This window comes from Chamaea fasciata, unplaced genomic scaffold, assembly GCF_029207755.1.
Source record: "Chamaea fasciata isolate MVZ Bird 193981 ecotype frontalis unplaced genomic scaffold, bChaFas1.0.hap1 SCAF_9, whole genome shotgun sequence".
NCBI lineage: Eukaryota > Metazoa > Chordata > Aves > Passeriformes > Sylviidae > Chamaea > Chamaea fasciata.
Genome location: NW_027094094.1, coordinates 9,048,855 through 9,071,904, shown reverse-complemented (window position 1 = coordinate 9,071,904; position 23,050 = coordinate 9,048,855). Strand labels below are relative to the sequence as shown.

At 36.4% G+C, this 23,050-nt stretch overlaps 1 protein-coding gene across 4 annotated transcripts in view; it reads left to right on the top strand.

The window, feature by feature from the left end:
* VTI1A (vesicle transport through interaction with t-SNAREs 1A) overlaps positions 1 to 23,050 on the top strand; it is a 266,853-nt gene that overhangs the window by 36,439 nt on the left and 207,364 nt on the right. For 2 of the 4 annotated variants that reach the window (XM_066190922.1, XM_066190924.1), the window contains exons 4-5: positions 13,605 to 13,682; positions 19,682 to 19,702. In XM_066190922.1, coding sequence (XP_066047019.1) covers positions 13,605 to 13,682; positions 19,682 to 19,702 — 99 coding nt within the window. The remainder of the gene's footprint in view (positions 1 to 13,604; positions 13,683 to 19,681; positions 19,703 to 23,050) is intronic. The other 2 variants (XM_066190923.1, XM_066190925.1) reach the window with 1 other exon arrangement.

The following is a 23,050-nucleotide window of genomic DNA, read 5'->3' as shown; positions in this document are numbered from 1 at the left end:
AGAAATTAAAATAAAATATTTTTCTGCTTGCAGCTTTATTTTTCTAGTATTACTTGTTTGCTAAAAGTGTATTATGCAGGCATTTTTTATAAAGTCTGCCAGGAGATGACTTTCTAGAACATAAATATTTCTTTACTTTTTACTTGATTTTGTACACTCTTTCTCTGTGTAGTTATTGGTGGTATTTTTTTTTTGTTAGGGTGGTAGGATTTTTATATAATTTTATACCTACCAGTGCTCAATGTTATATTATTATTTCACATTTCTTTTTTTAGCATTGTAATTTCTAAGGTAAGAAATTACAGTCACAAAGACAAGATTGGAAATTGTTTTATTTGTCAGGATAGGAGATGGAATATAAGTGAACATACTGAGTTTTTCAACGGAGTTAAAAACCAAAACGAGCCCCCAAAAACATTGCGAACAGCAGAAAAAGAAACAGAAAAAAATATTTAGACAAATTTCATTCCAATTAGCTTGTAGATGAAAGTTTCTTTTTTAAGTGCTATAATCCATAAAAGAAAAGTAATTCCTAGTTCAAATGCTAAGGTCTGTGTAGCATACTACCAAGTTTCAGAGGGAAAGTGTTTTCAAGGTCTTTTCATAAATGGTGTGTTATGGAAAGGGGTCACTCGAAAAGGAATAATTACAGAGTGATCAGAAGATTTCTTTGAAAAGATTGTGCTAGACCTTCTGTGTGGTTTGTGGAAGAACAGAAATAAGTTTTGCTCCTAGGGTGGGCTAACAAAATGTATTGTGTTTTTGCAGCTACTTCTATCTTTGCCCGAAAAGATGCATGCATCACCTCGCAGTGCACTCAGCTCTGTAAGGTCATTGCCTCGAAAGCAGATCTGGGAGTTGTTAGAAGTACAACACACTGCTGCACTGTTTGACCAACTGCAAAAGTTTACTTTTGAACTCTAATGAGTCTTTGCTCATCTCCTGTCTTAGCACTACCAGTTGTTAAATAATTAATTCCTCTTTGATTGTACCTCTTTATGTGCTTTTATAAACTTATTTGTACTATTTTGTGTTGTATTTTATTTGTACTCAGCCTCTTTTTGTTTCAGAGCACGGAGTTACCAGAAAGAATTAATTTGAGGAACATTTTTCCACCCTTTGTGTAGTGCTCATACTGAGGATCTGTGATCTACAGTAATTCTTATTCATTTGGAATATAGTAATTTGTTCGTGTCAGCACAGGGGCTGGTTTGTTGTTTTAGATTGCTGACTTTTGTTTTTGCTGGCATGCTCCCCAATACAAATTGAACACCTGACAAAAATCTATTTGTATGACAATTCAGTCGAGATAGGTGCTCTGTGTTGCCTAACAGTACAATTTGGGGTCCCCAAGATAAAAGTTGACTGAATGCCAAGATTCTAGTAGAGCTTGTTTGTGCAGATAACAGAGGTAATCCATATTCCTCAGGTCTGTAAATCAAACAGACAAAGGAGAAATATGTATGTGCACCCTTCTCTTTGAGATAGTGGACTGGTAGTTTCTTCTTAATAACCATGGGGACTATCCAGCCCCTGAGAAAAACAGGACACTGACACCAGGGATGTCCCTATATGAAATTAGAGTGATTGGGAGAGTCTTAGAGTGCTTCCCCTGTTAGCAGATAGTGTTAAATAAATTATTCCATGTATCTGGTTTGTGGCTTTGTGGGGATTTCTGTGCTTATATGATTTTGTCTGTGTAGTCAAAGTTGGTTCATAATACACTGGAGGAGGAAATCCAGCCACTAGGTCTTGACTGCTTTTCCTGGAGTGATACAAACAAATGTGTCAGCTTTAGTGGCCATCTGTGAAAATAGTGTTTAGGAAAACACATACTGGTTCCTACTGATCCCCTGCAATGATGCTTTCAGGATGTAATAAATGACTGACATATCCTCTTTTTGATGAGGTGTTTAGATCCAAAAAGTGAAATACAAACTAGGAATCCCAATGGCCTAGCAAACACTTTGATAGAATAGGTTTTAAGGTGAAATAATTGCTTTCCATCCTTAAATAAAAACATACCTCTAGTCAACTGTGTGCAGCTATGCTTCCCATTTTCCTGCTTAACTGTGGAATCACTTATGTTTTGGAGTTAATGCTCAAGTATCAGTCTTGTGATTCACTGCAGGATCCTGTATTATCAGGTATGTACATCTTGTTTTAAGGAAAAAAGTATAAGCTGTCACGCAACAATGTTCTAAACTTTTTCTGTGAGGCCACTACTTCAGATATCTTTGAAATCTGCTCTGATCCTGTCATAAAGGTTGTCATTGCCCTGTAGGACCATAGAGCTGCTCATAGTAGCAGTGGACAATGGTGATGAACAAATGACACTTCCAGATGACCACTCCTGTTCATTGTGCAGTCTATGATGCTGTGGGGAATCTGGAAGAGGGAATTTAGGAGAGGACCCAAATATCTGAGCAAAGGGAGAGAACCAGTAGGGAAGTGGTAAAATGAGTGGTGAGAAAGGGAATGAAATATGATGTTTCATTATTCACACTTCATGCTAGAATAAGGTGAGTATGATGGCACTGGAGTCAGCATGTGATAAGTGGAGGTAAGAAGATACAAACTGTGAAAGGTATTATGGGGTATTATTTAATAATGGGGAAACAATGGCAGGTCTAGCATCTGAGATTTTAGTGGAATGGTTGTTATCACTCTCTAGCTTTGTGAGAGTTCATTTTTAGGTTGAAATTTTAACCTGAGTTTTTTGCATAAATTTGAGTCTGTCTTTGAATACCCAGGACTCAGAAACCCAGATATGTGCTACACAATGTGATTTTTTTTTTCCCTTTAGTTCCTTATACTCTCTCCACATTGGTTTTGCATGTCAGGTTCATGAGTTGGTGTTGAAACTATTATGTTTGCCATATGCTATCAAACTTTGTTTGGCTTTGTGTCAGATCATCTGTGTTTGATGCTAACAGCTTTGTTATACCAGAAGTTTCTACACTGTACCATGCAAGAACAGCTGCTGGGGTGGAGGGACAGATGTTTGGTCAAATGGTACTGGGCCTTTCTTGCACTTCAAAGAAGCTGAGCAGAGATATAATATGACTGTAGAGTATAGTTCTATTTTTCTAATATGAATAATTTGAATATTTGCCATAGTTTGTTAGGAGATTGGGAAAGCAACTGGCGTGTGTGAGCTGAAATTAGAAAGTAATTCATTAAGTAATTTTTCTCTCATTCTAGAGTTCATCATGTAAAGATGAGATCCTCAGTATTAAATTCTTATTGCCAAAATGTGCTCCATGGAAGAGATGTTACAACACTCTGTGATACTAATTAATTGCTTTGGATACTTTAATTGTTGGCTTCTTTGTTTGGAATTTCACTCCAGTTTTTTTTTTTAAGTGAAAAGTGAGATAACTTGAATCTTTGTCTTTATACTGAGATCTGAACATCTTTCTTCTTGTGCATCAATGCTGTTCTTCACTTGCTATTTAAATAAGAGATATTATTTAAGCAGTAGCCACCAAGGTTTATTATTAAGTGTGAAGCTCTTAAATATACCTCAAACTCCCTGAACTGCTGATCAACAGAAACAGGCAGCATTTACTGAAATGAGAATAATTCCATCCCTGCACTATTTCTTAAGATTTCCCCTTATTATCCATTAATGGCCACTACAGGAGTCAGTACGAGTTCTGGACTAATTGAAGCTTAGACTGAGATAACAGCTTTTATGCAGTCATACATCAAGTGAGACTTTCCTTAAGGTTCACACTACATTGTCTTGACAGTGAAAATCTAGGCAGCTATAAACAAGATCAATAGAAATGTGTAAGAACTGTTGGTGACAACATAGGAACAGGGACAAAACAGAAATATGCAGTGAATTTTTAGAGTTTGGGCATCAGTATTTAGTGTGAAATGGGCTACTGCCAGTGTTGGTGTTGCTCATTATTCTTTGTATGGTGTGCTGGTCCACTTGGAGGCAGAATTCCTGACTATGCCACAGGTAACAGGAAGAAAACAAGTTAGATGAAGCTTGTATATCAGACACTTTAAATACCCAATATATGTAAATATCAATATTTTCTATAAGTATACTACCTTTCCCTTACACTGTATTATTAGGCTTAAGACTTGAGCTCTGAAGAAATGAACTAAGTAAAGAATGGGTTGGTATGGTTTTCATATGGATATGTGTATTATTGTAATATTTTTTCATCCATTTAGAAATGAATATTTCAATATGAATTTTCACTGGATGGAGAGACTGAAAAATGGAGAGGCAGTACAAAAAGGAGGAGGACTTTTGGTTGATAAATTAGAGGTAGTGGATTTTTGATGAATTAGAGGTAGTGGATTAGTTACTGACTTTTATCTCAGATAGTGTAAAGCAAGAACTGCTCATCATCAGCTTGTGATAAAACTGGAAAATACCATGTCTGAACATCGGGCTAGTATTTTACCATATTAGCTATTGATTTAACACAGCATGAAACAACTGGTGCTGTCCCAGTAGTGCCTGGTGGGGAGCAGTGAAAGTACAGATTTACTCCCCCATCAATCTGCTGCAAACTTCAAAGCCAAATTGTGGCCACTTAACTACTAAAATTACTAAACTCAGACAATTTTTATCTTTTTGAGGCAAGGCAACATGTCTGCCTGCAAGTACATATGTTCTAGAAGGAAGGAGAGAATCTTAGCTAAGTCACATCAGGGCAAAAATAATAAATTCAGGAAGCATGAACAGCAAGATCCAAAAATTAGTTTTGATAGGGCTATGTTATACACAAAGTATTTTTCATTTTCCTTTTCATTAATCAATAGTTTGAGCTAATGTGCTTATAGTTCAGAATGTTAGCAGTGAAGCACACAGAGTGAGTACCTTGTGGGTGTATTTGTATGCAAACTACCATAAATACACCATGTGTCTATTTAATTGTTCTTTGCGTCCAGCATTATTTTATTTTTACTTAATGGTGAAGTCAGAAATAATCATCTGCTGCTCTTTTGGAATAGGGTTCTTCACATTGTGATTTATATTTTCAGGGGCCAACTGAAAATTTCTTTTTCTGTGTATTCAGAAATTTAAAAAAACACGTATCGATATATGACTGGAAAGATGCTGCTGAGAGAGAGTGTGTGCGTTCAGTTAAAAAGGACAGTGTCTAAAAATAGATTTTTAGGGACTAAGAAGTATTTTTGGAAAGGTTTGCTTAAGTTTTTTTGAATTAAAATAGGTCTTATTAGAGTAGCACAAATGTAGGTGGGACAATTCAGCTGTCTTAGAAACATCTCATTCTCCCTGCCCTCATTCTGGATGTCCAAAATGATGTCTTTATGGCTTCATTTTGGTTTTTACTGTGAACATGGAGTTCACAGTGGACAAAATGTATAATTTATTAAGAGAACTGAGCTCTGTAGCAAAATTGTACTTTTAATTGGAAAGCCTAAAGAATACCATCTTTCCTGGGCTTTGCCTCCTGTTAGAAATTCAGGGAGTGGGAGAACTGAGAAGGATGATGGTAGTGTTCTAAAACGGCAACTGGTTCAGCCCAATTACAGGTTTTCATTTACGGTGCTGATGTCCATAGTGTGAAGCCAGAGAATGTAAGTACAGACTGATAAAGGCAATTAAGTAGCAAATAGAGGAAGGAAGTAAAACTTGGATGCTTTTTATCTGGGAAAGGAAGGAGCTGGTGGAATGTACCAGCAGGTGTCTTGTTACTGTTAGCAATGGGAACCTGGGCTCCAGATGGAGATACTGGCTGAAACAAAGGTATTCTAATGAACATTTAATTTTTTGGTTTATCTGAGATGTTTATCATGCTTCACCATGAGCTAATTAGTGTGAACTAATTAGTTAGAAAATGTTGAGCCTCCTTAAGATTTTTTTTTCTCCCTGCTTTACTGTCTTTGGGACCACTCTCTTTACAAGTTGGCATTCTTATTAAACTTCCTCCCTTGGAGAAAAATGGCTCCATGTTTTTATTTCCTCAGTTCATCTGTCTGTTGGTCCAGCACACTGGAGTTTATCTTCCATCTCCAAGGTTTAGAAAACGTTGATGTTAATTACGTACTTACCACACAGCATAAAGTCTTTGGACCACAAAACGGTCTGAAGTACACGATCCTGATGTGTAGCTGCTCCTTGTCCCCTAAATAGTATTAGTTGGATAAATGAAGCTGTGTGGTAAAATAGACTTTATTAAAAAAGGCACAAAACCAAGCTCATAGTAATAAAAGAAACCACTGAAATATATGACTTAGGTCATTACAGCAAGATGAGTTGAGATAACCAATAAAGATGTCATAAAAGAAACATAAGCTTTGTAGTGTGCTTCTAAAAGGCGCTAGGAGTTCTCTATTCCACCATTACCTTTAACAATTTTCCCTAAAAGGTAGTTCTGCAGAGAAGCTTGTAATTCTTACATGTATATATTATATTTCAAAGACCTGCTGTAGTTAAACCATTCCCAAAATAAGCTTATTTTGTAGCCTAATTCTGCTGGTCTTTAAATCGAAGTTATTCAGACCTCACAGAGACTTCTGTAGAAAAACAGCATCCTGTATGATATTAGTGACTGACTTCCAGTGCCTCACATGACTTTTTAAAATCTGCTTTAGGGGTGAGAGTCATCTAGGATTTGACATAGTAAATGAACTGTTCTAAGTGATCATATTGATATCCTTAAATATTTCTGCAGGTTAGCCTGAACATGAACTGATGATCAATATATCTGTCGAGAATGCTGGCTTGATTTTGGCTGTTCTTATTCTTTGCATACAGATGAGGTTTTTTTAAGGCCACAGTCTGGATCTGTCCTTTTTCACTTCGAGACCAATTGTGAATCTATGCTCTAAATGGCAGAATTTATCCCACTTAGTTCACCTACACCCACATTAATTGTCAATATGTAGATTATTTTGAACCTGCATCCGGTGTGGTCTTTCGCCTGAGGTACCTTTATTACCAAACTGTTGTCTGACTTGGGAAGAGAGGGTGTTCCCCCTCTCCAGCCTTGCTCTTTCCTTTTATTCCAGCACTGATGATAGAAATGGCCGTAGTAAAGAAGAGTCTGCAAGTTGCAAAACCTTTGTCAGCAAATTAGCCAATATGTGTGCTGTATGTATCAAAGCAAAAGGCACAACAGCCAACTTTGAATTTAACAATCTAAATTATCAGACTGGTCTTTGAACATTCTCGGAGTGGTTACAAGGAAGCAACAGGCTTTTGAGGAAGGTGGATCTGACAAGGAATGAATTTGTGTGATCTCATGCACAATTTAAAGGAATTTCCACTGACTGAATAGAGAAGTTGGTTAACTCAGCCAGCTAAGTAGATGTGTAAAGATGGGCTTTGTAATGAAAGATGATAGTTTAATAATGGTCATTTGAAGGAATCCATAGAAGGGGGTTGGATGAAATACTGAAATTAGAGTACTGAAAAGGACATTACAGGAACAGACTGTGAGCTGTGGGTAACAGTGGACAGTGGAATAACTGCAAGTCAGCAGTGCAGAGGTCATGCAGCACTGTTGGCCTACAGAGATGTTACAGTTAAATTTACAGATATACCCAGTCTTCCTTCCTGCAGCAGCTGATGCCTGGCACATTTTGAGATTATGGCCCGTGAATAAAAAGGCTGGCAAACTGCTGTGCAGAACAGCCCAGCACTAAAGGCACCTTGGAGAAACTAAATTTTGATGAAAAGTAAGATACTGTGTATGGAGGGACCAAGGTTTGGAATTGGTATGTGGTAATTCAAACAAGCAAAGATGAGTGGTTATAATAAAAAGAAAAATAAAATTGATTTATATGCCAGTCTAAGGGGTGGTATTCCTTGTTATGTTTGGAGAGTACTATTCAAGCCCAGGCAGTACTCACCTGAAGCTTTCTACACTTGGATTTATAACTGTTGTATTGCATTATATTAGGTTTCTTTAAATGTCTGCATAGATTTCCATAGTGTTCATAGTGAATATTTGAGCATTCTCTGAAAACAGAATGAGGCAGAGGTCAGTTAGTTCCAGCCTTTTGAATTTTGAAAAATCTTTCCATCTCTGGGTTGTTAAGTTTAGAAGTGTGAGTTCAGATAAATAAAAGCGGCATTTCTAAATAGAACTGTCTTTTTCACAATAGAAACCATCCTGTTACTCCATAAAGTCACAGAAACAGTGAATTTCAGTTCTCTCTCAGGTCACCTGTTTCCTTCCCTACCCACAGCAGGTGCAATGTAGAAGTTTAAGCATCTGCCTTGTTGGTGACACACATGAACCACTGGTCATGAGTTTGAGGTGGAAGTAGTTTTGTGGACAGGAGCTGCGTTTTTCACGATCCAACATAACAAAACGTGTTGTGTCCTCATGGGAGTTTGCTTGACCTTTCTCCCTGCCCTCACCCCATAATGAAACCAAAAGCGTGTTTGATGGGGATTATTGAAAAGAAGATTTATGGACCTGTGACATCTGTTTAAGATGGGTGAGAGTATCTCTCCATTAATTTCACATTAGCACTTGAAATTTGATTTCTCTCCACTGTTGCAGGAAGCTGTTGACATTTGGCAGAGTGGCAGAACACGGGGTTTGAGCTGTGTTCCTCTTTTGCAGTTGCCTGCAGCCTCTTCTCTGCGTGTACAGGCAGGGAGGCAACACTGGGGGTGGCTGAGGCATTGACTTTTGCCAGCTGACATGTACTGTTAAATTGATTCTTTCAGTCAGAAGTTTCAGTGGATTTGTGGAATAGTTTTTATTTACTTTTGGACAGGAATGTATCCAGTTTTTGGTTGTTTTGTTGTTTTTTTTCAGTTTTCTTAAGGAAATGTTTGGAAGGTCAGCATTGCATCAGGTTGTATATTAGCACAATTTTCCTGCTTCATGCACCCAATTGCTAAAAACTCAGCTACTTAGGAACAGGAAAGTCCTTTGGAATTGCAGTCGAGTCTGTTGTTCCATGATCACCTTTGCAGAGAAATACAGTTTTGAATGAAATATAAGTTTTGAAAACTGACGTTTGAACACAATTTTTCAAATTGAAAAGAAATTCCAATTTCTTTTATTTAATAAATCAGTTTGGGTTTCTGTTTCAATATAAGCTTTAAGATTGTTCAATATGGCCACTTTTCCTCTAAATTTTTAAAACTGTATCTTTTCCATTTGTGCTCAGCAAAAAAAACCCCAAAACTTAAATACCTATTCCAAAAGGCAGAGATGAAAGTGTATATTCTTCCATATTTATCTGTCCATTTGGGGGTCAAGTCCATTTTTTCACCTTGCTTTTAGCAAGACCAATGGCAGAAGTGACTACTGTCAAAGAACACAAAATAAAATCTGATGTATTCGCACAAATTATTTGTGGTTATGTTAATCTCAAGTATTTATTTATATTTAGAGCAGGGCCAAACTCTGAAACAGATGCCTGGAGATTTTTTTGAAAACATTTATATATACTTAGAAATTCTAATAAATTTTGTATGAAAACAGATGTTTGTGGATAAATAAGCCTTTTTGTTGTTTACACATATTCCACCAGAAAAATCTGTTTAATCTGCTCTTAAAACATTGAGCCTGAAAATCTGAGAGGTTGGGATAAAAGGACCTGCTGGGCCTTTTGTCTGAAATGCACCTACGTTTGCTCATCTGTTCGGGGGCTGCTTAGCATTTAGGAGAGGGAAAGCTATTCTTCAGTTCATGTACGAAAATGTACAATACTTTATATCAATTACTTGGCTGATTGCTGGAAGTGCATTGGAGTGAGGGGGCACTGGCTAGTTCTGGCCTTCACTAATGGGAACATTTCAGAATGTGGATGGTAATTAAAGTATAGAATGCGGAAAATTAGGCCAAAATTGAATAGAAATGAATAAGTATGTGTTCTGTTGTGCAGATGTTGGAAATAGATTATTTTGGATACCTCTTTCTATCTACATCTTATTTGGTTACCGTGTAAAATTCAGTCATACACCATGTAGATTGTTTCTCTTCCCATTACCTTCTCTGTTTTTATGTTGTGATGTATCTGTATAGGTAGTAATTTAGCAAAATATCCTGTCTGCCAGGTGTGGGAACTAGCTGATTGTATTGTAATACCAGATCATTACTTAATTCATATGCAACCTAGCCCAGCACATGGAAAGCATTATAAATCTATTTACAGTGTGGCTGGTCTGATGATAACATTGTATTAAATTCCCAGGTGAGGCAATTTAAGCAATTGCTTTGCCATGTGTAGGCCATGGAAATTAACTTCTCATATGCTTTAGTAATAGAGGAACTTCATTGGTATGCTCAGATTAGTGGTATAGCAGAATTCTTACAGTCTGGTTACGTGTACCCTGCTTCACATGTAGAATCATACAGGGGGGTGGTACTGCAGATCACAGATCTTAATTAGTTTAAGCTGAGTTAATTCATTTCAATTCTAATTTAGCTGGGCTTGCCTATGAACACATTCAGTTCTATTGGGAAATGTTAAGGCTTGGGTCAAGTAGACAGATTGTTTAAAGCCAAATTGCCAGACAGAACTGAGCAAGTGTATCTGTTTGAACAGGGCTTTAAGGAAATCACCCAATCAGTATGCAAAAATCCTGTTCATAAACCAAGAGAGATCTGCCTGGAATCAGAAATTCTTCCTTGTCAGAAGGTCTGGATACTGTAGTACATTTAAAACAGCCCCTGAAACTTTCTGGGTGTTGAAGTTCTTGTAGAAAGTAGCTTAACCCTGTTGTGTCCCTGTGTTTGGGCACACGCTATGCTCAAATGCAAACACATTCACTGAGCAAAACCTCTTGTGTGCTTAGACTTTTTGTTTAGGTATATACAAAAAAATATAAAATACAAGGAAAACTTCTATTTATGACAGAGCTTTGCAGACAAAAAACTGCACTCAGAACCTCTTAAACCTATATTGAGCTGCCCAGAAATGCCTTGGATTACAAACTCTGTAAAGCTTCTGTCTTTTCTAGAAACATACATATAAAGTACCAGTAGACAGTGGTAACTGACAACTAAGACTAAAAATGTTGACAATTTCTTGATTTGCCTGGTTAGCTTATGTATAGAAGTCATTAACTATTTATAAAATGCATTATGAATTGGGTTCCTTCAAACTGTAGCAGAGTGTGTGACATTTCCAGCTCAAACTATCATTCTTGCATTTGGCTAAAGTGTATATTTATAAACAGCTGATGGTTATGAACTAAAAAATAATTTTTAAAAATACCTAATTATTGAGTCCAGACAAACTGAACTAATCTTGATAGCCACATTTAAAAGTGTTAGCCAATAATACTTCAATAAAAATAAGAATAATATTTCAAGATATTGATATTTTGGACAAATCCTGAAAGAATAAATGAACACTTTAGTTCAAAGACCTTTCCTTTTATATTATTGATTCATTTGGTAGTGAAACTGTGATCAAAAGTAGTATAAAATTATTTATTGATTATGGCAAAGAGTTATACCTAATTGTAGCCAAAGCATTATTTCTTTTCATAAAATTTCTGATTTTCGGATCATGACAGATTACTACAATAAAAGAACAATGACACAAATATATTTATTAAGGTCAGTGGTGATGTTAATAAAGGATTATAAAGGTCCTCTAGAAATAGTATTGCTATTAACATCTGTTTCTTTCTCTGAAGTATATTCTTTTTCTTTCTCCCATGCAGGCTGTAAAGAATGAGAATGTCATCCAGTTATATCTTTCAAATAAATGATGTGTTATCAAGGACCATTTCAGTCCCTACATATTATTATGAAGCTTGTTCACTGGAGAACAAGCTCATGAGGCATCATGCTCCTCATCTCAGTCTAATCATGATAAATACATTCAACACTAACAGGATCAATGGGGCTGAGTTATTTTGTGAAATTGGGAGAAAGTGTACAGTTGAACTACTAGACCTCAAATGAGGTCTTAAGATTGAATCTTAATCAGAAATGATTAGATATTTATTGGTATATATTTGTAATTTTCTTCCTTGTTTGATGTGTATCAAATAAAAATAGGAAAATAATGTAATTGAGCAATCTATGCCAATTTGTTGGCTTTTTGGTGAGAAAAGAGAAAAACAAAACCTATCTCCATATGATATTCTTGCATACTGTGGAGTGTTTTAGTCCCCCATAGTGATGAAATGAATAATTTAAACAGGCAGCTCTGATACCACAGCCTGTTTAAAGGTTCTCATTTCCTTTAATGCTGTAGACTACTTTAGCTTGGTTAGTATGAAACTGTGACAGCTGAGATCTCCAGAAGATTTGGCACAATTCACCTCTTGCCATGGGTCTATGGTCCAAGGCTTTGTCCTTCCTACTTACATCTGTAGCTTTAGGATATAATCTAGATCTGAAGGGCTGGCAAGTGAATCACAAATGTGTAAACATTGTAGCAATCATGTTGGTAATAAAGGGGAGCTACACAGCCTAAAGAGCTAAGATGTTCTGCTCTGACATGTCCCATACGAGGCTTACTTCACTGCTACGTCCCTTGCACAAAGGGTGGCCCACTTTCAAACACCTCTTCATTATGAAGATGGTGAATTTCCCTGTGCTCAGTATAATTCCTAGTGTTTTTTTGCTGTGCCTCAGTCCCAAGCACAAGTATTGGCGTGATGGCCCAAGCAGGGAAGGTTTGAGGAGGGATTTATTTTTTCTGAGTTCCTACTGGTGGTCACTATCATGGCAGTGTGTGAGGGAAGCCCCCATCAATAAAGGAAGGCTCAACAGCTTAGTTTTTGTTACTCTTGGGTTTCTTCCTCTGATGAGGTGTAAAAATTACCATAACTACTCTCAAAAAGAAAAAAAAAAAGTAGATATTCTCATTGTGGACTTCCCCATTGCTCTGTTGAATCCTGTGCTACCTTGGTAATCATCACACATTTGCTTTCCATTGCTTGGCACTTGATCTAGTTTAGAGTCACCATAATTATCAGTTCAAGAGCAAATCTGGTGCTCATAAGCTGTGAATTTACTTAATATCCTTTCTGTCATAACTATCCCAGGGATGACTGTCTCAGTTTTGTGGTGTTTCTGCGAACTGCTGAAAAACAATGTTTCCTTGTACTGTTATTTTCTCTCCTTTCTTTCACCCTTTAATTTCTGATCCTTTCCCAGCAGCATAGAAAATGCTTGTTAATTTTCTACATTTTAAAATAGAATCAGATATGTCACATGTGTGTTGTTCAGGTTTGGTTTTTGGGGTTTTTTTAATATGAAAAAAACTCAGTCTTCCTTTCCTGTCTAGAGGCATTGCTGCCATTGCTGTTATATTGTGTTCTGTGGCCTGCTAGCAAGTGTTCTTCAGAAAAATGCATTTGGTTCCTGCACTTTTTTCAATGCTTCTGCTATTAGTGTGTATTGCCTCACATGTAACGTGTCTCAGGCTTCACAGAAGCTGCTTTCATTGCTGCAATGTTGAGGGTGTGACTGCCTTAGAAATACTATAGTTTTGCCATGCAGATTTGTTAAGATACAGCAGTTTGAGGAACTTTGTAATAACTTTCACTTGCAGATTTATTTTTTTTTAATCAAATAGGTATCCATTAGGGGGCTCTCGAGGTTTAAGATGATCAGCCTTGATACCAATGGCTTCGGAGCTTTACTTCCTAACCCTTTTTTCTTTTTGTTTTACAGAAAAGGTCACGAATCGCCTACAGTGATGAGGTGCGGAATGAGCTCCTAGGGGATGATGGGAATTCCTCAGAGAACCAGGTAGGATGCTAATCAAGAAGCCCTAGTGGGTGGCTGGAGGGTGAAGGAGGTCACTGGCACACTGGGCTTCTCAAGCTGCTCCTTAACAGTATTAGCAACAACTCATGTGGAAGTGATACTGTTTAATGCAAAGCTGGGGTCTTAATCAACTTCAAAATGTTTCTTGGAGATCTTACATTTAACCCTTTAACTTGTGATCACTGTCTGCTATCTCAAAAAAAATCTTTTCTTCTCTTTTCTTTATTATTTAGTACTTAAGAAATAACTTGAAACACGCTGTTTGCCGACAAAGCCAAGGTCTTCACCTCAAACGCATGTAAAAGGAATAAAAAAGTACATAATGCAGCTTTGATAATAATGCAGTATAATTAAATCAACACTGGCAGGCAAAACAAATGAAAGTGCGCTCTCAGAATTAGGCAGTATCCCACTCAGTTTCCTTGTGTGACTCCTTCTTTAACCAGATTTTCTCTCCTTGTACGAAAAACACAAGTTGTAACTAATAAGAGCGTGCTTTCATAATGCGTGTTGTACTAGGATGCAGAGTGCTATCCACCTCTTTTAATGAATGAAAGCTTGATAATCCTGAGGCTTTTTTAAAATCTTGTACCCGTATTGTTGTTCTGCATACTACAGTGAAGATCCTGCTAGACTACCAAAAACTGTAAAGGCAACGCTTTATTCAGGAGATTTTGACCCACCTGTTAATATTTCTTTTTGGGATGAAACTTGCTTGACACTCTGTCTGAAATGAGAATATTTCTTTTCTTTCTGAAATTCATGTTATCAAAGTCTTGTATTTTTTGTTCGAAGTTTTCCTACAGGTCATATTTTCTCTTCTGACCAGATAGAATCCAAATTATTTTCCAAATGAAAGAAAAAATTGTTTAAATGTTTACTTGATAAATGTGTTATTAAATAAGGAAATGGATCAGAACAATGTTCTGAAATTTTTTTGGTATCTTCTACGCTCAGTATAGGCTCAGTTCCATTAAGGACAGAAAAAAATAAAGACTTGCAGACTTGCCTGGTTCAAGGACTTTCAAAACACAGACTCCATAACCCCAGTCATATAGAGTATTTTAAACATGCTCTGTAAGTTTTAAGCTCTGTAATAGACTTTAATTCATACATGGATGAAATTAGTCACAGGATGCATTATCTGAAGGCATGAGACTGGAGTATAGCAGCTCTGATATCTCTGTGAAGACTTAAATTTGAAGGACATTAATCTTCATATTTATAGATGATAGAAAGGGGAGATTCCAAAATTTGAGTAAAATAAAGAGGGGGTTTTATACCTAAATAATGAATTTATGAAGAAGATTATTTTTGGGAGAGAAGTTTCACAGTCTGTATGTCATGATTGTAAATGCAGTCCCGTGAAAGTGTTAAGGTTCTCATTTTATTTCTCTTAAGGTGCTGCTGCTTTTACATTTCAAGAAAAAATTGTGTGAATTCAGACATAAAAGGGCAATTGTGATAAGAAGCTTTACTTATAACAGAATATCTTATGTGTAGGGATGAGATAAAATATTTTATTTTCACTTTTTATAGAATGTTTAAATAACTGGTTCATGTGAGCACTTTTTGTGACTGATGATCTTTTTTCCAAACTTGGTGAAAGAGACATGTTCTCATCTCAAGGAACTGAATGACACCTTCAACCGTTTGTCAGCTTAGGGCTTTTTCTTCCAAATGACCACTATTTAAACAGAAGAAAATTTTGGCTGTGGAAGGACTGTTGTATAGTTTTTTAGGTAATCCTTTTCTGTAGCCCAACTTCAAATTTTTGCCTCTGTACTTTTTTAAGTTCTTCATTCCTTTCTTGAAAAATATAATTAAATAGCATCATACAAGATTCACCTAATTTCTTTTAAATATGTGGATGCCAGTATTTTTAAAATACATTATGTATTGTTTCAATAATAAATATCACATTCTCTTTTTCTTATTTAATATCTTTATTTATACCTGTACTTATACACATGTAGCTAGGGGTGCAAGCAGTTAGTGCGAAAACTTCAGCTGGTATTGAGCTTATTAGAATGTACGTCTTTCAAAATCAAGTGTAAGGTTTGGTACTTACCAGGCACTGACCATGAGATATTGTCATCTTTAGCTCAGTAACCCCAGGTCTAATATGCTTTCACTCTTGTACATTATTCTATCAATAGAAAACTTCGAGTAAAGGATGAAAGGATGCTCAGGTGTAACTTAAAGCCATGTAAAATATTTGAAGATGTTTCAAATGCTTGCTTTTGTTTTGTCTGATGGAAATAAATGTAGGTACATGGACTGATCCTGACCCTAATATAGTAGGATTTTTACTTCTCAATAAGTTTGGATTAGGTTAAATTAGTTTAACTGAAAAATGGTGGGTTTGCTTTCCCCAGTTCAGTTACCAAGTGTGAAAGGGGAGAGAAAGGATTCCTTTTCTGACAGAGGAGGTGTTGAAAAAAAGTTGCCAGCTCAGAATTGCTCCTGTACCAAACCACAAATATTGGTAAAATCCGCCAATAGAAATATTGAATACCTGGGTTGTTGCCCAGAGGCAAACAAGAGATAAGAGATTTTGGTCTTTGTCATTGTGATAAACATTTTCATGATGTTTTTGGTGGAGAGAGAGAAGACAAAAGGAACTTAAAGCTTGCTGGCTAGTATGACCTTATAATGATTATACCAAGATATAACTGCTTTTACAGATAGAGCATGTAGAAATTTCCTCTAAGAAGATGTAAGAATTACAGAAGTCTGCTATTAAAGGAGTCTTTTGAAATAAATGCAACTTTTTTTCATGAGATATGTAGTGATATAGTGCCCTTAATGCACCTAGAGTTCTGTAAAGTCATTGGTTAACATATATTAATTTCTTCTTAATTTGAATCGCGTGAATGTAGTCAGATGAGACACTCAGAGGTTGAAAACCAAGAACTGTCCCTTCTTGCATCAAAAAAACCCACAAAAAACCAAAAAACCCACTTTACAAACCCAATCCCAAAAAACTACTGTGTGCATTGGGTTGTTATTTATTTTCCAAGAGTGATCTTATACAGGCTGTTGCTTTCAAGTCTTGTTTGTCGTCCTGGCCACCAATAAATAGCAAATTCCTTGAAAGTCTTGAGTTTTTCAGTGCAGTGATACACTACCTGAAGTTGTAGCTTCACTTTAATAATAATAGAACTGTTTTATGTAGCAATTCGTATGCTTTTGAGGAGGTATATGTTGGGTTAAATCAGTAATCTCTCTCGACAGAAATGATGTGAGGTTAAATATTATCAACTTTCTTGAGGTGTAACAGTGTTCCTTTCTCTTTGCAGCTGTGTTCATTAGTTAGTTTAAATAAATTCGCATTGGTTTAAACTGCGTATCTGTATACCCATACATTCTATATGTGATTCGTGGTGAACAAATATTTTGCGTCTACTTAATTTCTGACTACAAAGTTGTGATAATATTAGATTTGGGCTTGCTGTGCATAAAGTGTGTCAAACTTCAGCTACAGACCAGGGGGTGAAGTTGGTCAATTTAATTCGCCAAGATCTAAAGAAGGTCGGTATCATTTCATATAGCCCTGGCAGAGCAGATCATTACCAGACACAAATCTGTTCGTTACATGCCGAGGGTTTATAGCAAAATAAATAGACTGTCATCATAAGTTCAGAAAATTGTGTGTTCGACCCACGATAATGTGTAAAGGGCGTTTAATAGAGTTCAGCATTTATTCGTTATCTATATGCGGACAGAGACGGCGGTGGCGTTATCAGCTTTTTAAAAAAAAAAAAAAATTCGGCAGTTTTCTGTGTCATGTGACGGCCTCGCGGCCACACGCGTGCGTGCACACACACACATACACACACACACATCCCATCCCGCTCCCTCGCTCTCCGTGGTGCAGTTTTGATTTTAGTCACAGCAGAAGGCTTAGCCACAAGAGATTCCACTGGTTCAAACCAGCGTAAACCAGATTTTTTTTCTTTTTTTAGCTTACAAAGGAACAGATTACCTCTTGTATCGAATTCTGTATTGCAAAAAAAAAAAAAAAAATCTTTGTTTCAAAAATATGCTGATTATCATAACCTAAAATGGTGGCTGCTCACGGCTTAACGCTGTTTACAGTTCAGGAGTGAGCATAATAAAAATAATGTTTCAAAATAGAAATGTGAAGGTAACACATTTTCATCAAGAGCATTGTTAAATGGGGGAAAAATACATCTTTTGTTAATTTGAATGAATATCTTTCAGCCAATGTTAAAAAACCCCAACCCTCTCCCATTACTTAGCTTAGCTGCAGATCCCATGCAGAGCTTAAATTCAGCCATGCAGCACAAACAAGATAGAACATTTTTGTTTGGGACCTATTGAAAAAACAAATGTGCAGCATTTTAAAACTCTCATTGATTATAGCAGGGTGGCATGCCTGTACGGGCTCTATTGCGGGAGAGTCGTTTTAAACTTTGGCCCTTTAAGTATCATAGTCAACTGAAGAATGGTGGCCTCAGAAAGAAAAGATAGCTGTGTGATCAACTCCCAGATCGTCTCTTTCTAAAGAGCCTTAATGTTTGCCTTTTTGGGGAAAAAAGGGGGGGAAGAGCTGGAGAAAGAGACCAATTTATGATAGGCCAAGCACTTGAATTTAAGCGCTGGTTTGGCCGGCCGTGCAGTTTTCTTTATACCAAATTCTAGCAAAGTTCCTTTAGCTCGGTGCAGAAGAGCTGGCCCAGTTCAAGTCGGGGTGGTGTAGGAGCCTTCCAAATTACATCTGGTTAGAGCCTCTTGTCCCTTTTGCTAACGGGGCGAGGACAGCCTTCAGTGTTAGGCGAGCCATATGAAACAATAGAGAATACTGGAGGTTCTTTTGTTTCCTTCATGCTGGTGAGACTTTGTTAGTAGTAAACATTCTCAGCTTACACATGTTGAAAATTAGTGTTGTGAAACTGTAGGTGAAGTATCAGCATAAACTGAGATAATTGTGTAGGTCTTGTAATTTTGAACTGGAATCGGTGAGAGAACTGCAATTTTTTATAAAGGGCCGTTCTTGTGCAGATATTTGTTGTGAGTAATTATACATTTTGTTCCAGTACAAATAATTTATCTGTCTCTCTAAGGGGCGAGTATAATACGACACTGATAATCAGGCTGGGGTTTTATTTAGTTTTATAGTAAAGCTGCCGGAGCAATATTATTAGTGTTAGGTTCTGTTGATTTGCAAGCATAAATAAATAAATAAAAATTTATATACTATATAAGCATACACATATACTCTGTGTGTATATATAAACACACTGTATAGTGGTCTGGATCAAGAACCTGGAATGGGTCTTTTCTGAGGGTAATATTGTTGTTCCCTATTCCTTTGTCTATTTTTAAATATGCTGCTCAATAAATCATAGTTCTGAGGCATTTAACTAAGCTGCTTCATTTTTTTACCTGGCAAAAACCCTCAGTATGAAGTTCAATAATAAAATTAAATAATATAGTTACAGAAGAACTCAGGTATATAAAAATTGAAATACTGAAATACATGCTGTAAAGATGCAGTCATCTATTAATAAGTTAGATCTGCTGGTAAAATAAGAAATCAGTTGTCACAACTAAAATATACAGAAAACATTCTGAAAACTTGTATATACAAAACCACTTCAGCTGTACAATCTTCGAAGAGAGGAATAGTAAACTTGTTTTTTTCTTTATAATATAGACTTCTATGAAGTCATTCCCCTTTATTTCATGATGGTGTCTTAGATGTGGTTTAAAAGAGAATTTCACACTATTCTCTTTGTTTAATGTGACAGTGTGAGAAAGTGATCTTTATTCGTTCAAAAAACTCTGCATGTAGTCTATGTTTAGGTTCTTTTAATGTGTTTGTCTGTGATTTTTAAATGCTAAACATGTAAACAGATAAATTGTCAATGTTAATTCTGTATCCTGTCACACAACTGATCTTTCTTTCCTGCCATTTCTTTCCTTTTTATCTTTTTTGTGCGTTCATGTTGCAGTTGATAAAATTACGTGAAGAGGTGAGTACTTTCTTGCTTTTTGTTGTCTAGCTTTCCCTTTAAAGCTGAGTTTCTAAATCTGAAGTAGATCTTTTTGTTCATTGTTGCAGGGAAATCTACACAAAGCAAAAATATTGATTACATTGCTTTAAAATATTCACTGTTGTGCCTCTTTTTCCCTAATAATTGTATACTTACATAGGAATCTCTAGATCAAACCTTAGAAATTAACATTCTTTGATAGTGGAATTTTTTTAAAAGGCACTAGAAAAAGAAGGGTGGAAAAGAACTCTATTATTTGATCTCTCCAAGAATGCCATGATCAAATCAGGTACAGTAATAATCATGTTTGCATCACAAAATCTTTGATAGGGAAAGTACACTTACACAGTGGTATTGAAAGTGAAACATTTGCTGAAACATTTTAAAAATTACATGGTGTTTCACAGTGTTTTGAGTTTGGTGTGAGGTATTTAAATAGCTTATGTATTATATTGGATATTGTACACCAACTGAAACTACAGTAGAGGTAGAGAGACCTACACACATATCAATATTTATTATTTATTTGTGAGTGCTGTAGATCTGTAGGTGTAACACTAGAGATCAGTATTCCAGAACACCTTTCTTCCAGTTATAAAATGACTCATAAATATTTAGAAAGAAGCCTGTTTTAATGGTCAGTTCCTCAAATGTTTCAGTATATTTTCTGAAATTAGTCTCTGTTTTTGCTTACTGTTGTAGCAACAGTATTTGAACTGCTATTTTTTTATTTCCTATTAGCCACTGAAAAGAAACGCTAAGTAAAGTCAAGTTTACTTGCAGGTCATATTTCTGAAGGATTTCATACAGAGAGCTTGGACCAGTGAAGTATTTGAATAAATATATTTAGAAGCACAAGTATTTTAACATCGCATATTTGTCTGGTATCTTCTTTGTGGAACATGTGTGCCTAGTAATGTATCAGTAATATATACTGAACTCTGCAGGAAAGGATTTGTAAGTTTTAGAAATGCTGATGAGAAAGAATTGTAAAGTAACAATATTAAGGACAATTGAAGAGAATTCTTAAAAACAGGTAATTTTATAATACAAAGGTTCTTCTTTAGTTCCCCAAATGCTTTATTTTCCTCCTCTTCTCATAGAGCTGATATTAATATGTAAAAGCTACAGAGTAAAGGAGTTAACAAAAAAAATTAAATAAAATAAACATGTAACCACATGAAAGCCTTCCCACCACTGCTGTGCTCCCCTCCCCAATAGTGCCAGTATTTAAACAGATGACAGTATTGTTGCAGGGGTTTGTATAGCCTGATTTCTGAGGTTTTTCAGAAGAACAGGGTTCATTTTGTCATCCCTTTAACAACACCTGCAAGTCTGCTCCTGTGCTTTTGCAAAGGGTGCAGCAGGATCATTTTTGTTTACAAACATAAGATTATAGTTTTATAAAGGTTCCTAATTTTTAAATTTGCTCTGAAAATTTAATTATATGTAAAGAAAAAAGCTGCTGCTTATCTGCTTTTCTTTTTGAAATAGCTATGAAGACAAGTAAGAAAATTCAGGGTGCTATTGCAAAGGGCTGCAACTTGGGAACTATACTGAAGTCAGTTATACCTTCTGGATTTTATAAATCCTCTGTGTTAGCCATCTGAAAAAAATTGACATTGCTTCTGGTTATTTTATTCTTTTTTTTTTTTCTGGTTTTTTTTTTTTCATGCTAGCCTCATAAGTTACTTTTCCTCTCTCTGCATATGGTGAAAACAGCAGAAAATAAACTAAATAAAGCAATTTATTGCTTTGTCTTGGACAAAATTGTGGAGGTAGAGAGAAAAATAATTTCAAATCCATTTGTTGTCATTCTGTTCTCTGCATGTAAGTACCTGCTCTGTGTTGGATAGGTTGTACATGCAGTGGTGTTTTCATACCCAATGCAAAATGCACATTAAAGTTTAAATGAAGGCTAGTACAGTGACTCAGGCATAATTCTTAACTCGTCACAGAGCGAAACATCAAGGCATCCCCAATTATAGTTCTCCTAAGGAGGTATGAAGTGATCTTAAAAGAAATTGTGGTTTGCCATACTGTTTGTTAATAAAACCTGTGCTTCCTCTCATTACAAGGCTCTATTCTCGCGCACTTGCCGTACACAGGCTTCCACGGAGGCTGTGTCGCTCTGTCTTTTGAGCTCCTGAGATCTCAGTTTGAATCCAGCCCACATGGAATGACTAAATCTCTGGTGATAGCATGCCACTTTGCAAAACTTCCTTGTATAACTCCAGATAGAAGCTGTTTCTGAAGCTGGAAGACAGACTGAATCACCTCGCTCCCCCCCTCACAGAGTGCAGGGGATACTGTGGGAGAAGGAGTTTGGGGAGGGGTGGGAAGCAGTTGAAAGCATCAGCTGCTGCTATAGGGCATTGATTTCATGTCCAAAGGACAGGGTGCCTCCAAATCCAAACAATGTAAATGACACCACCCTTTATAATAAAATTAGGTTTCATTGTAGAATGCCTTGGGTGGAAAGGCTCTGAAATCAAGTTAAGAAACGGCTCTGAGTTAGCACCGGGTTCACAGGGCTTTAGTATTCTAATTGCTCACAGTAAGACTGAACTGGGATGGTGATTTATTTTATTTAAATGTGGCTCAAATGGTATAGAAAAATATACAGTCAGACTCTAATTCTTTCTGTTGGGTAGCTCTTTCACCTTGTGATGTGAAATCTGATTATTTCCCCCTCTCCCTTAACATAGCAGGATGGTGTTTTCATTTCCCGTATACAGCCCCGTACATCTGTCCTGTGATCACTGTTCTACTCCTTGTGCTCACTCCCAGCCTTTGGTGGTTTTTTAAGTGTCTCCTCTCTAACTTTTAGGATTCTTACCCTCTAAACTCCTTCTTTTTATGCCCCACACCTCCCAGCCTCTTCCCCTTGTATTCTTCTTTCTTGAGAGGCATCTATGTGAGTGTTAGGTTTCTGAGGCTTTTTATAAAGTTTAAAATATTTAACACTAATTCAGTATCATTTGGAGGGGTACAATTTGGAGAAAGGCATCCTACTATTTTTATCTCCAAATGGGCAATGAAGAGGAACCAGCAGATGTTATGAAGATATCTTTTTAAAAATAATTAAGCAAAATTAACACTAATTATCTAGATTGACCATGAGTACTAAGAACATGCACCACTCTAGTTGCTGTCACGATTTCAATTAAAGCATTGTAGCTTGTGGTTTTAAATTTTATTAAGTGCTTGCGCTGATTATTTTTTTCTTGGTGGCCTGCCCCCCATGAATGCAAAAGCCTTTTTTTGCAATTTACTCTTAACCTATCCACTGTGTATTAGACAACTCTATTAATTATTATAGACTGT